The sequence below is a fragment of the Heptranchias perlo genome, chromosome 1, assembly GCF_035084215.1.
Source record: "Heptranchias perlo isolate sHepPer1 chromosome 1, sHepPer1.hap1, whole genome shotgun sequence".
Taxonomy (NCBI): Eukaryota; Metazoa; Chordata; class Chondrichthyes; order Hexanchiformes; family Hexanchidae; genus Heptranchias; species Heptranchias perlo.
The window spans coordinates 108,890,122-108,904,311 of record NC_090325.1 but is presented as its reverse complement, the minus strand read 5'-3'; the positions used below and the strand labels follow the sequence as shown (position 1 = coordinate 108,904,311).

At 40.8% G+C, this 14,190-nt stretch overlaps 1 protein-coding gene across 1 annotated transcript in view; it reads left to right on the top strand.

Annotated features, from left to right (window-relative positions):
• Window positions 1–14,190, top strand: part of LOC137338514 (ADP-ribosyl cyclase/cyclic ADP-ribose hydrolase 1-like) — an 83,415-nt gene that overhangs the window by 66,394 nt on the left and 2,831 nt on the right. Inside the window, exons 4-7 of the mRNA XM_068001827.1 lie at window positions 1,171–1,306; window positions 4,963–5,045; window positions 7,282–7,358; window positions 13,164–13,256. Of these exons, the coding sequence (XP_067857928.1) occupies window positions 1,171–1,306; window positions 4,963–5,045; window positions 7,282–7,358; window positions 13,164–13,256 (389 nt within the window). The remainder of the gene's footprint in view (window positions 1–1,170; window positions 1,307–4,962; window positions 5,046–7,281; window positions 7,359–13,163; window positions 13,257–14,190) is intronic.

The window sequence follows — 14,190 nt, the reverse complement described above, 5'->3', positions numbered from 1 at the left end:
CATGTGGATATAAACACCAGTGCAGATTTGATGGGCTATTTCTTTGCTGTTGTTTGACTTTGTGCGATAGTGTAAAATGGGTGATGGCGAACCAGCAGCCTGTTTTACATCTCTCCCGATTTTTAATTCCATTGAATTTGAGGGTCGTTAGACTTCCTATGAGCTTTTGCACAGTAGGTTCTTGTCAATAAGACAACCATTCAGCGTGGCGCACTCTACAAGGCATCTGGGACCTGTATGAACAGGGCAAGCAACTGTGTATCTCCTTAACCAATGCCCAACAATAATTAATTAAAATCAGAAGGAATGAGCCTCCACATTTGTAAAAGTTAATTTTCAGTGCCGGAGAGATTGTTTGGCAGTAATTAAGACTTACCACGCTGTTAAAATGGCACTTAGACATGAAATGACTTGACTTAACTTTTTTTGGCGAGTTTAGTCCGTATCTGCGATATCAGTACAGGAACTTCACGCCATTGGGGAGTCAGACGGCGAGATGCCATTTTCCCGCAGCTTTTGGGGGAGCAGGTCATCTCGTACAGCAACTTCCGAATTTCCGGTTTAACTGCGCATGTGTAGTCACCGGAAGTTGCTTTTTGATTTGTACATAAATAAGCGCTGTTAGCCTCACCGTTATTTTTACAGCAAAATCTGGCCCGATATAAAATAAAAATCGGGAGGGATGAATAACAGGCTGCCGATTCGCTATCATCCGTTTTACACTGTTGCACAAAGTCAAAATCTACTCCAATGATTCTATTACACACCCTGCGGATTCCTTAAAAATAATTTTTGCCACATCCCAATTTATGATGTTTTTAAATCTGTCCGACCTGTAGCATCTCTTTATGGCTCTTTGTACATTGCTGAGTGACAGTGCAAGCTAAGAGTGTCTGGGTAGCTGCTAATGTGTCAACTCTAGGCATCCTATCCTCCCTGAATAGGAAAAAATGGCAACTCCCTATTAGGAGGTCAGTCACTGACCTCCAGTAAGATTCATAAAATATTTATCCCCTGATTATTTTCTTTTAATATGGCTGTTAATTTAAGAAAGAAAACTCCAAAGTAAGACGATCCTGTAGTCCAATCCCAAAGTACTTTAGTAATTTAAATGTTATTTTCCTCGAGTTCCGATAACATTTCAATGCTGAGATTGTTCATATTTCCTAGTCAATCTTCTGGAGCCAGACAAGAAAACTCACCCAGCATTACACCGAGGTCACAGAGAAGCTTGTGCCTCTCGAGAGCACCCTGATTGGTTATATGGCGGACGGCCTGAATTGGTGTGGAAAACTCTCCACCCCGGGTGAGTGATGTCACCTTTTATGGTAGAAAGCATTGAATTACCATCAATACCTTTCACCTGTAATTCAAGATTAATAAATTCATGGGCTCCTTAGTAGTGGAGTTTTTGGTTTGTTAATAAATGTTTATGGTTAAAATTGTATTCTTGGAATGATCATCGATATGATCTGTTCCAGACAGGTAATACCTTGTTAATGCTGGCTCCTGCCCGGTTCGAATGGCCAGGAGAGAGGTCCTCTTGAAAGCATGCACAGAACCCAGCTCCTGTCCATTAAATTTGGAGTGTCTTGAGAGCGGTGTTCTCAAACTTTAAAAAAAAACTCTGTTCAAGTTTTTAAACTGTCCAAGGGGCTCCCTCTGGATTCAGGGTGGGGTCAATCCCCAAGAGTTACACTGTCACTTTTATATCACTCTCAGGTTGAGCTTCTCAAAGATTTCCTCAATGCGGGACTTATGGTAAGCATCAACTTCTATTGGGTTATTCAATTCCCTGCAGTATACGAAGGCTCCTATTTTTGTCACAAACCTGTGTCCACTAGGAACTGAAGTGCTGATTCCACACTCCTGCCCTTCCAGCAGGGAACGGCACTCCTAGGCAGTCCATCGTGAGAGCACAACCTGTGATTTTTCATCCATTAATTTTAATAGGTGGAAACTCACCTGTAATGTGCTCCACATGAGCACCACTCCCTGCTGGGACTGCAGGAGTATGGAATCACCCTTTGAGTTTAAACAGCCCAAAACTCAGGCCTCAGAGGCTGGCTGCATTTCATTTCATCCCCAGAGAGCCAGGCTCCTGTATGTAAATGACCCCTGAGGCCAACACTGAGGCCAATTGTCATGTCTCCACCACTAACACAAACAAGATCAAATAATTCCGCACAGACCAGGGATCAAATCCAGGTTATCGGCAGGACCAAAGGAAAGTAAACATGGGTCCCTTAGAGGCTAGGACAGGAGAAATTATAATGGGGAATAAGGAAATGGCAGAGACGTTAAACAAATATTTTGTATCTGTCTTCACAGTAGAAGATATAAAAACATTCCAGAAATAGTGGGGAACCAAGGGTCTAATGAGAGTGAGGAACTTAAAGTAATTAATATTAGTAAAGAAAACGTGCTGGAGAAATCAATGAGACTAAAAGCAGACAAATCCCCTGGAACTGATGGCCTACATCCTAGGGTTTTAAAAGAGGTGGCTGCAGAGTTAGTGGATGCATTGGTTGTGATCTTCCAAAATTATCTAGATTCTAGAACAGTCCCAGTAGATTGGAAGTTAGCAAATATAACACTGCTATTCAGGAAAGGAGGGAGAGAGAAAACAGGGAACTACAGGCCAGTTAGCCTGACATCAGTAGTCAGGAAAATGCTGGTAATGGGGCACTTAGAAAATCATAATTTGATTAGGCAGAATCACATGGTTTTATGAAAGGGAAATAGTGTTTGATAAATCTATTAAGAGTTTTTTGAGGATGTAACTAGCATGATAGATGAAGGAGAACCAGTGGATGTAGTATATTTGGATTTTCAAAAGGCATTCGATAAAGTGCCACACAAAGGTTGTTACACAAGATAAGGGCTCATGGGATTGGGGGTAATATATTAGCATGGATAGAGGATTGGTTAACGGACAGAAAACAGAGAGTAAGAATAAACGGGTCATTTTCAAGTTGGCAGGCTGTAACCAGTGGGGTGCCACAAGGATCAGTGTTTGGGCCTCAGCTATTTACAATCTATATTAATGACTTATATGGAGGGACCGTGTATAATGTATCTAAATTTGCTGACGTGCAAAGCTAGGTGGGAAAGTAAGATGTGAGGAGAACACAAAGAGTCTACAAAGGGATATAGACAGGTTAATTGAGGTGGCAGGTGGAGTATAATGTAAGGAAATGTGAGTTCATTCACTTTGGTAGGAAGAATAGAAAAACATAATATTTTTTAAATGGTGAGAAACTATTAAATGTTGGTGTTCAGAGGGATTTGGGTGTCCTTGTACATGAAACACAGAAAGTTAACATGCAGGTACAGCAAGCAATTAGGAAGGCAAATGGTATGTTGGCCTTTATTGCAAGGGGGTTGGAGTATAAGAATAAGGAAGTCTTGCTACAATTGTACAGGGCTTTGGTAAGACCACGCCTGAAGTATTGTGTACAGTTTTGGTCTCCTTACCTAAGGAAGGATATACTTGCCTTGGAGGCGGTGTAACGAAGGTTCACTAGATTGATTCCTGGGATGAGGAGGTTGTCCAATGAGGAGAGATTGAGTAGAATGGGCCTATATTCTCTGGAATTTAGAATGAGAGGTGATCTCATTGAAACATATAAGATTCTTAGAGGGCTTGACAGGATAGATGCTGAGAGGCTGTTTCCCCTGGCTGGAGAGTCTAGAACAAGGAGGCATAGTCACAGGATATGGGGTCGGCTATTTGGGACTGAGATGAGAAGAAATTTCTTCACTCAGAGGGTTGTGAATCTTTGGAATTCTCTACCCCAGAGGGCTGTGGGTACTCAGTCGTTGAGTATATTCAAGACTGAGATCGATAGATTTTTGGCCTCTAAGGGAATCAAGGGTTATGGGGATTGGGCGGGAAAGTGGAGTTGAGGTCGAAGATCAGCCATGATCTTATTGAATGGTGGAGCAGGCTCAAGGGGCCGTATGGCCTACTCCTGCTCCTATTTCTTATGTTCTTATGTTCTAGAGTCGTATTCAAAGAGAATGTGGTTCTCTAACCTGTGTTCCTTTCAAGTGGAGCTCCCCATTGGGAGCAAAGGATCTGTGAATTCACCCTGATTTATGTTTGGATCACCTTGTTCAATTATTTCATTGATTATTTTTTTGTTGACCAGTAATGTTCTTGCTCAGGAACTGCAAAAAGAACTTTTTTTAAAAAATCATGAATCACACCCTAATGCTGTATTAAAAGCTCTTAAATGGAGAATTTATAATGAATCATTTGGTAAAATGCAATCACATAATTGATTAATTCATTGTTTTAAAAAATATATGGTTCCAATAATTTTGAGAAGTGCTTTTTAAACATATGTTAGGTGAAGTTACTATCTTTGCTAATTTTAGTGAAAGAGTCACGTAAGTATAAAGTAGTCATGATCAAAAGTCTGTATTTCAACCAGGTCTGCTGAATATATGAGGTGCTCAGTAAACTCATCCTCAGAGCTCCTTGCTGACAGATACTCCTGCCCTTTGGATACTTAGCACCTCAACATTTTTATGTGTTTGGTTTAACCACTGCTGCTTGTAAACATTGAAGCTTTTCTAGCACCATATAAGAAAAAGTTTAAAATGAGCATAAATGTTTAAACCAAACATCCAGTCCATAATATGTCCCTCATTCAAGACTTAAGCTCCTTCTATCCCAACACAGTTAAATCCACATTATAATTAGCATTATTTAGCAGACGTAAAATGACAAGAGCGATTCATATAAAATAGTTCAAATGGGGCCCATGGTACGTTTGATGTTCACTGTTTATAAGGTGGGTTATTCAGTATTTAACATTATAAAAGTTTATTTTCCTGCATAATATTAAGATCCTTATATTCATGACTAAACAAGCAACTCCTGTACCTACAGATAAAGTCTGGGCCATGCACATTGCACTGTAATTTGAATTGTAAACGATTAATTTGTTACAGGACCTAATTATGATGCATGTCCTGGATGGAACGATTGTAAAAACAATTCAGTCCGTTCATTTTGGAGAGCGGCATCTGAAGTTGTAAGTGTTTCTTTCTCTGAAAGTACTAGGGCAGCGGGTTGGTGCAATGCAGTAACATTGGAGCAGCAGCTTTTTTTTGAAGATCCAGCAATCTGTGCCTCAGTGCGGATGCTGATTTACATCCTTAAATCCCCACGTAAGAAGCCCAGAGTCTCTCCTGTTTCACTGTGATCTTGTGTTAAGAGAGGGCCAAGTGCCTCCCTACAGCAAAGGAGGAAAACCAAGGGGACCATCACCATGGGGCGACACTCATGCACCCAGCTAATGGCTGATTATAGAGTGGCATTAGCAGAAGACTGGGAGCCTGTCACCTTCCTCTCAACTGAGGAATGCAGTGTGACACAGAGAGCCCTGAAGAGGAGAAATGGAGAGAAAATAAATACCTTGTGAAAAATTAAACCATGAATAATTATTTTTAAAACTTTCTGTTTTGTCCTGGTGACATTGCTGAATCAATTTGTGCATTATTTGGTTAAATCTGTTCATTTATATAACTGATGGCAGTTTTTTTAAGTCTCTGTTTTACCATCTGTTTTGGGTCTGGATTTAAGCTGAGCTTTGCAGGGATCGGTGTCCTAAACTAAGCCTAAATTCGTCCTAAATTCTTTCTTGTCTTTTTCTATAAATTTGAGATCATCCTATTTACGTGGCTATGTTCATACTGGGCTCAATACAGTTAGGATGCAGCTTCAGAGTGAAGGCAGTAGAATAGATATGGAGACCCATACCTCCCCCTCCTCCACCCCATAAACAATACTTGTTTCATTCTAGTTTAGAAAGCCATTTAATGCCTGTATTGTAGCAGTATAATTGCATGCCTGATTTGACTCTACTGGAGTCCTGCAAGCTTGTAGATATGGTGAGGGTGCTCCCTAGACTAGGGAAAGGAAAAACAAATCCTCCAGGGTTCCAACTCCTATTCATGTCAACTAACTCCTGCTACAACGTGTGCATGAGTGGATGTCAGGTGAGGACAGGATTGGAGTTCAATGGTCAGGTCCCCATAATCTACCAATGCTCATGACCCAAGTGGCCATTCTTAATGTGTCAACCTGGACAAAGTGGTTACTGCTAGAAACCATGGAACTGTACATCAGCATGAATCAGCATCTTTAGAGTTGTAAACAATTTTACAACACCAAGTTATAGTCCAGCAATTTTATTTTAAATTCACAAGCTTTCGGAGGCTTCCCCCTTCGTCACCTGACGAAGGGGGAAGCCTCCGAAAGCTTGTGAATTTAAAATAAAATTGCTGGACTATAACTTGGTGTTGTAAAATTGTTTACAATTGTCAACCCCAGTCCATCACCGGCATCTCCACATCATCTTTAGAGTGGGAGAGAAGAAAATTAGAATGAGAATTAAAGTGAAATCAGTAAAGCTACAGAAGCTGTTCATCTGTTGTTTGGAGAATGATGCACAAGGAGGAAATAAAGAGAAAACTATTTTAAAATACAAAGTGGCATTTAAGGCCCAAGACCTGCAGAATTGTAAAAACAAACCTAAGCCCTGATTCTAACTCGGAAGGCGTTGAGTGCGGCCGAGGTATAGGGTAGGAGGGAAACCCTCACAAAGAGGTCAATGTGAGGCTTGGGAGCCATTTTAAGTCCTGGGCCACATTTGAATAGTTCTGATCCATCTCCTGCCCAAAATCGGAGGGGTGGGGGAAGTGAATCCATGGCCGCCGGATGGGAGTGGGAATTGTGCCAGGAGCCGCACACTGTCAGGGATCCAAGGTAATGGTGCCTGGTAAAAGTTAATACTGGTAGAGCGATCTCCAAGGAACTGCAGACATTGGGAAGGAGAGGCAAGGCCGTTGCTGAGGAGGCCCAAGGACTCCTTGAGGGGCCGAGTGATTCACTCCTGCTCTTCCTGACCCACAAGGATTCCTAACAAAAATTAAACAAGAAACTTACCTTGGCCACTCTGCCAAATCCTGCCGGTTTCACTGGATGGATGGGGCTTCAGTGCTGTGCGGGCCTCATGACCCCAGGAGTTAAAATGGTATTGCAGGACCGATGATGTCATCGGGCCACGACTTCTGCATCTTAAGTAGGTCCCTGCATGTTCGAAGTGGGCTGCCCTCCCAACTCTGTTTTGCACAGAGTTAAAGTGGTGGTGGGTGGGCTGGGTAAGACCAGGGCTTTAGTATATGCATGGAAAATAAAATTAATGTGGTTTTGATTCAACTGAACCAGTTAGACAGGAGATAAGTAATTGTTTGTGCATTTCACAGTATGCAACAAGGGCCCATGGAGAAGTAACGGTGATGCTGAATGGATCTGCTCGTGTCAGAGCTTTCAGGAATGACAGGTACAACTCTGATGATGTCAACATGGCAGAACTGTACTTTTAAATATAATAGGCGTAGGAAATTTTGGGTCTTTCCCAGAGATTCATGGACCTGGACAACAGTTCAGACAAAGAAAGCCACCCTGATATGGTAGTTTCGTTAATCAAAGTGATTATTTATTTAATGAGTCAAAAAGAGCACATAGGAAGCATGAAGCAACTTAATCAATACATGGATTACTCTACTCGATAATACAATTGGTGGTTTGCAACGTACTTTATTTAATGATTTAAAAAGGAGTACATAAGCAAGCATGAAGCAAAGTGAGCAAGCAGCACATACAACCTTTATAAAGCATCAAGGCAGCTATCTAGGTCTAGAAGTAGGGTGCGACGTTGAGGGATACGTTGAATTATGTGTCAAGGTTCTTCTCATCAAGGTTTGTCTTCTCATCAAAGTTCAGAAACAAAGTCTTTTTGTCAAAGTTTAGAAGCAAAGTATTGAAGTGCTCATTATTAGAGGAGCTCATTGCAGAAGTTGTACAACTGTTGCTCCTGTAATGTGGACTGTTTAAGCTTGTACAATATCCTATTCTTATCTGGTTTTTAGTTGACAGGGTGTGCCCCAAGTTACGAGAAGGCCCAGTTTGGCCACTCATCCATCGTAGCATTAATGATGGGCGGTTGGTTGTATCACTCAAGAACCATGTGAACCCACTCTATCTGCTTCATTTGTTTTGCGAACCAGGTTGTTGTTGAGCACCAAAGAACCGATGTCGTTAGAACCTTCTCGAAGATTCTGTCTCCTGTGCTTATCAGTTGCTATTGAAAACTGCAGATTATTGATGTTTTTATACTGCTTTTACAGCTTTAAACTGATGTCCAAATGTCCAGTTTAAACTGACAGCACTTTGCTGTTTTTGCAGTTGTGAACTTATACTGTCCAAATGTCCAAAGGTAATGTCAAGGGGCGAGTTAACTCTTGCTTTCACTTGTACTATCCTTAAAGGGACCAGTTAACCCTTTCCTTTGAGTCATCCAGTCGATCATCCATGCACATCACTGTCCAAAACTAATGTCAAGGGACAAGTTAACCCTTGCTTTCAATTGTAGTGTAAAGGTACTGCCCAAGTGAATGTTCATTTCCTTAAAGGGACTAGTTACCCTTTACGTTGAAATGTCCAACAGTTCAAAAGAGTAAAACTGACCCAATGTCCAAAACCTTACATGGGGTAGAATTTCTGTGAACCTCAATGGAAGTTCGGTGGAAACCTCAGAGAAATGGTGGAGATGGCCATTTCTCTGAAGTTTCTGCAGATCTTCTGCCAAAGTTATAGTAGGTGATCGGAAGAACTGGTGCAGAAATTACTGGAATTCATTTAAAACAGACAATTTGAAAAACGCAGCAGGTCAATCAGCATCCGAAAGGAACAGGTGACATTTTGGATGTAATTAACCTTTATGATGAAGGGCTGATACCGTGAATTTGGTGTTCTTGGATTTCAGTAAGGCCTTTGATACAGTTCCTCTGGAAAGGCTGGTTCTGAAAATAAAGAAAGCGGGATTTAGTGGAAATATTTTACAATGGATACGTATTTGGTTGACCGATAGAACCCAGCGGGCAGTGGTACAGGGATTGTCATCAGCCAGGGAGAATGTTACCAGTGTGGTCCTATAAGGGTCTGATTTGAGATTTCTTTTGTTTAATATCTTCATAAATGATCTGGAGCTAGGAATCACAAGCACAGTGGCTAAATTTGCAGATGACACAAAGCTAGTGAAGGTGGTAGACTGCAAAGCTGAACAGGATAAGCAACAAAAGGATTTGAATATTCTTAGGAATTGGGTAGACAGGTGGCAGATGATATTCAATATGGAGAAATGTAAAGTGCTTCACATAGGGACAAAAAAGGAAGGGACTATTACTTAAATGGAAAGAAAATGAAAACGATCTGGAGGTCCTGATGACAATAAATTGAAGCTATTGCAATAATGCTCGGTAGCAGTGAGTAAAGCAAATCAGATGTTAGTGTGTATTAAAAGGCCAATATTGAGCCAAAATAGCGAGGTAATCCTGCCATTTTATAAATTATTGGTGCACCCATACTTGCAATACTGGTTGCTACAGTTCGAAAAGGATATTGCAGCTATTGAAAGGATACAGAAGAGAGCAACCAGAATGATTGAGGGGATGGAGCGATTGGATTATGAGCAATTATGTAAATTGGGCATGTTCTCACTGGAAAAGAGAAGGTTGAGAGGTGATACGATTGAAGTTTTTAGGATTCTAAAGGGACTAGAGAATGTAGATCATGACAAGCTGTTTCATCTTTTCCAGAACAATAGGACCAGAGGCCACGGCCTGTGCTGGAAGGGGGTAAATTCAAAACTAATCTGTGAAAACATTATTTTAGTGAGCGAGTAGTAGATCTGTGGAACGGGCTCCTTAAATAAATGATGGAAGCAGATAGCATTGATTCATACAAATGCAAATTGGATAGATTTCTTTCAAAAAATAATATTTTGGGATACAGTATACGAGTCATTTGAAAGATGACATACTGTTAGTGTAGCAAGCTGGGAGGAACAGGTGACTTTGGACCTATGTTTCCTGTAGGTTTCCGCCATTGGGGGTTTTCTTCACCTCATCTCTGGATCTGTTGTAGATTAATTAATAGAGATTGATTGCTATGATTAGTCAACAATTGCATTATCATTGTACCAGGATGGTAGCAGGCAAACTAGGTGGGCCTTGGTTATTTCTCGTCTAGCTATTCCTATGTTCCTATATTTTTTCTCTTTCAATGATAATTGATCCACTATACGTTTCCAGCATTTTCTGTTTTTATTTCAGATTTGTAGCATTCACAGTTTTGCTTTTTATCTTTAACATGTAAAACATTTGTGTAAAGGGAGTAACTCATATTTCCTATGATAGTGATACTTTGACATGTCAAATCTCATAATATTTTAACATATTAGTTTGAAAGAAGCTATAACTGCTGTTTGTAATACACTTTTCCATCCATCAGTACGAGTAAAAATACGCTACTGAAAGGGGCAGCATTACAAGTGTATATCCTTATGGAATCTCTTCTATGGCTGTCCCTTTTTTCCCTCACTCTCTCATTTTTTGTAACATATCTTTTCTATTTTGCAAAAGCTGAGTAAAGGTAGGATGGAAACATTTAGAGGAGATCTATTAATTTCTTTGACTATCACTGAGAATAGGACATTTTTCCCCATATTTGTGAATAAGCAGTTAACCTGTAGGATCAAAGGGGATTTTCACGTGCTTTTTGAAAAGTTTGAAAAGTTTTATTGGAGTATTACAAGATGGGAGGGGCCAGTTCTTAGGTTTATTGCAGATCTAATGTTAGGTATGTATAATCCTAAAACCAGAGGTAAGAAATGGTACTCACTCTGAGGCATTGTGGACTACTTCTCAGAGGATCTCATGCACCCCACCCTGATAAGCTTCCCTTCCCTCACAAACTTTTATCACCTTAGAGTGTATATGGTTGGTCTGGAGATGGAGAATGTGTAGTAATTTTTATGTTAGTATTATGTTTATAACAAAATAACTTCTAATGTAATGTTTATAACAAAATAACTTTTCGTAGCTCCAACTAAGAAATGTTTCCACAAGTAAAAATACCCAGTGATTATGGTTGTGCAGCCCATATTACTAAAAGAACTGTACTAGTTTACTTGCCACCTATTTCCTATATCAATGTCTGATAGCGTATTTTATTTTCTGATTGAAATTACTTTTATTTTGTGATACTACGTTGTAAAAATCCAATCACAATGGGAAAAAAAATTGTCATCCTGCTTTAAAAAGATAATTGTGAATTTAACCTCCCTCAAGAAAGCCACCCCTGCTAGAGGGATCTGTGCTGGAAGTGTATCTAGGGTGTTTTGGGATTGTTCTCACCCTATTGATCGGTGCAGATATCTGGTCCCCGGTCTAGCCAAGGAATACTTATACCTCATGGATCGGGGGTTCAGGAAAACGGGACTTATGCTAACGCACCCAGTGATGGATCACGTAGCTAAATAGCACAGAGAACACACAAACTCGGTGTTTGAATTGAACTGGAATGTTGGTTTTATTATACCGTCAACACAAAGAAAATAACGATAAAAACGGTCCTACAGAGTAGTTACACACACCCACTACAGTACTTTATCCCGCTAAACTAAGAGGTTGGTGGGACCCTGGAGACACCTATCACACACACACACACGTATGGTCGAGGCTCACCAATCCTTTGCACTTGCAGGTCTGGCTGACCGGTTCTCTCACGTAGGGTTCGTTGGTTTCGCTGGAAGGAACCAGAGCAAGAGAGCAAACCAAGAGAGCAAAACAAGAGAGCAGAAACTAAGAGGAAGAGAGAAAGAGAGAGAGGGGGAGAGAGAGAGCTGAAAAAAAGATAAGAGCTAAGAAGCAAGAGAGCAAGAACCAGAGGCAGCAAACGAGCAAAAAACAAGAGAACAAACAAGAGAAAGAGGGGTTTTGAGCTTCCACTTATAAAGCCCTCTCTTACAATGGTCTCCATCGTTAAATAAGGCACTTCAATGTCTGTTTAAACAGTTCTTACAAAGTCCTTAAGTGTCCTTGATGGCTTTTGATGGTCTCTCATCATGTTGCAATTGCTTCTCTCGATGGGCCATTGTTCTTCGAATTCATTCCGATCGTCGAGCACTTGCCACACAAGGCTCCCTTTCCATCCCACGTCCTGGGTGACGATTGGTTTTGCATCAGAACCGAGGCTGGAGCAGTTGCCTCTCTCAATGGCCTACTGCCTCTCGAATTAGTGCTGATCATTGACCACCTGCTGTAGGTTTTGCATTAAAACAGAGACATGTCTGAAGCAGTAATTCTCCCACATTCCACTGTGTATGTTGTTGATTCGTCTGGTGACCTCTCACCCATCCTTCCATCTTAGGATTTTGGTCAATGGTCAAAGTTTTACATACTCAGGGAAAAGGTAGAATTCCCAGAATTCTTACAGTACACAAAACAAATGTGCTCTTTTGCTTATCAGTCTCACTTGCACATTTGCAACAATTCTTTAAGCCTATCTCTGCCATTGCAGCTCAATATTGCTGTTGGATAGTCCTCTGTAAATCTCACATGTAATCACAAGCTTATTGACCTCCTGATAGGTTGACCTCACCTTCACCATTTTTCCAAGACCAGGCATGGTAACATAACATTTTTCTGCCTAGTCTCAGCTTTCAACAGCCCCCACTTTCCACTGGAGAATTGAAAGCCAGGAGTCAAGGCTGGATAACAACATGTCGTATTCCCTCTCCCCCCACCGCTACCTTCCCCATCATCACCGCCACCTCAAAATGTAGCAAAGATGATGGTTCCAATCAGAAAGCAATTGTAAGGGAGGAGCTTTAACCAAACGTAGAAATAGTTTGAAGTTGAATACAGGGCTGGATTTTGCAAATAATTACTCAAGGATAAGGCTGCTGTAGAGTCTTATCTTGGAATGTAAATTTAAACTGGTTTTTGGATGACCTCATGGTGGTATTAATGCTCATGAGTTAAATGCCTTACACCAAGCTGTTTAAACCCTGACTGTTCATTGTTTAATGTATAATTATTTTCTTTATTACGTTAACAGCAAATCTTAAATTATAAAAGAACAAAGTACATAGTAGAACTCAGGGTCTTAAATTATGAGCCTATTAATTGGTGGCTTTCACTTAAACCACAGTCTAGCTGAGTGTCATATCAATATTTCATATTGATTACATTATTCTTTGCACAATACTGCTACTGATTATGTCTTTCTTTCCTGTCACTAGCATTTTTGGTGAAATAGAACTTGGACATTTAGACAACAAGCGGGTTACCTTAGTTCGCCTCTGGATCATGGACAATGTTGATGGGCCTGATAAGTGAGGTTTTGCAGTTTTATTGCATGCATACTGTGGGATTTATAACATACAGAATTGTTTCTATGTCCAATATAAAATATCTGCAGCATGGTACAATGTTAGAACTCCAACACGGTATGCCATTGAGTGACAGGGTGTGAATTCCCCAATTAGAAAGATACCAGTCTTACCTGTGCTGTTGTAGGGAGGTCAGGAGTGCAGGATAGGCATTTACTAATAAGGGAAGGAATTTTGGAGGGAGAATCGCACTGAGTCACTATCACATGTTCCTGGCAGACAATCACACACAGCAGGACTGACAAAGGCCTGGGAACAGGTTGCCCACTTGTATTCCCAGGGGACGGAAATCAAAATGTGAGTAAAAGAACCTCATTATTACTTTTTTATGACTATTTTCACTGGTCGGTGAATCAATAACTAGAGAGTATAAATTTAGGATAGTCACCTAAAGAACAGAGTGAGCCTTTGACTTAGTGGCAACATTCTTAGCTCTGAGTCAGAAAGTGATGGGTTCGAGCCCCACTCCAGCCCCAGTGAGTGGCAACTAGAATATGGTCTCTAAATACTAGGTTAACTTCCAGCGGGGTACTGGACAGAGTGACCACTTGCTCAATGGAAGTATTCCCGCCTCTGAGTCAGAAGGGTCGGGTTCAGGCCCCACTCCAGACAAATCCCGGCGAGCGGAGACCAGAATACTGGATTGACGTCCAACAGGAGTACTTGCGTCTGACGGGTGCAGGTGGCCTCTCTTCCCCATCATAAAGGGTAGTTGGGGCTCTTTAGCCTTTGGTTGCAGCCTACCAAGAAGAAGGGACGCCAAAGATAAAAATCCCACAATCTGAAAGATTAAAATAGTATGTTTTTTTTAATGTTTTTTAAAAGTTCCCCAAAAGATGCTGATGTGAGAACTGGAAAAATGTGAACCCCGGCATGT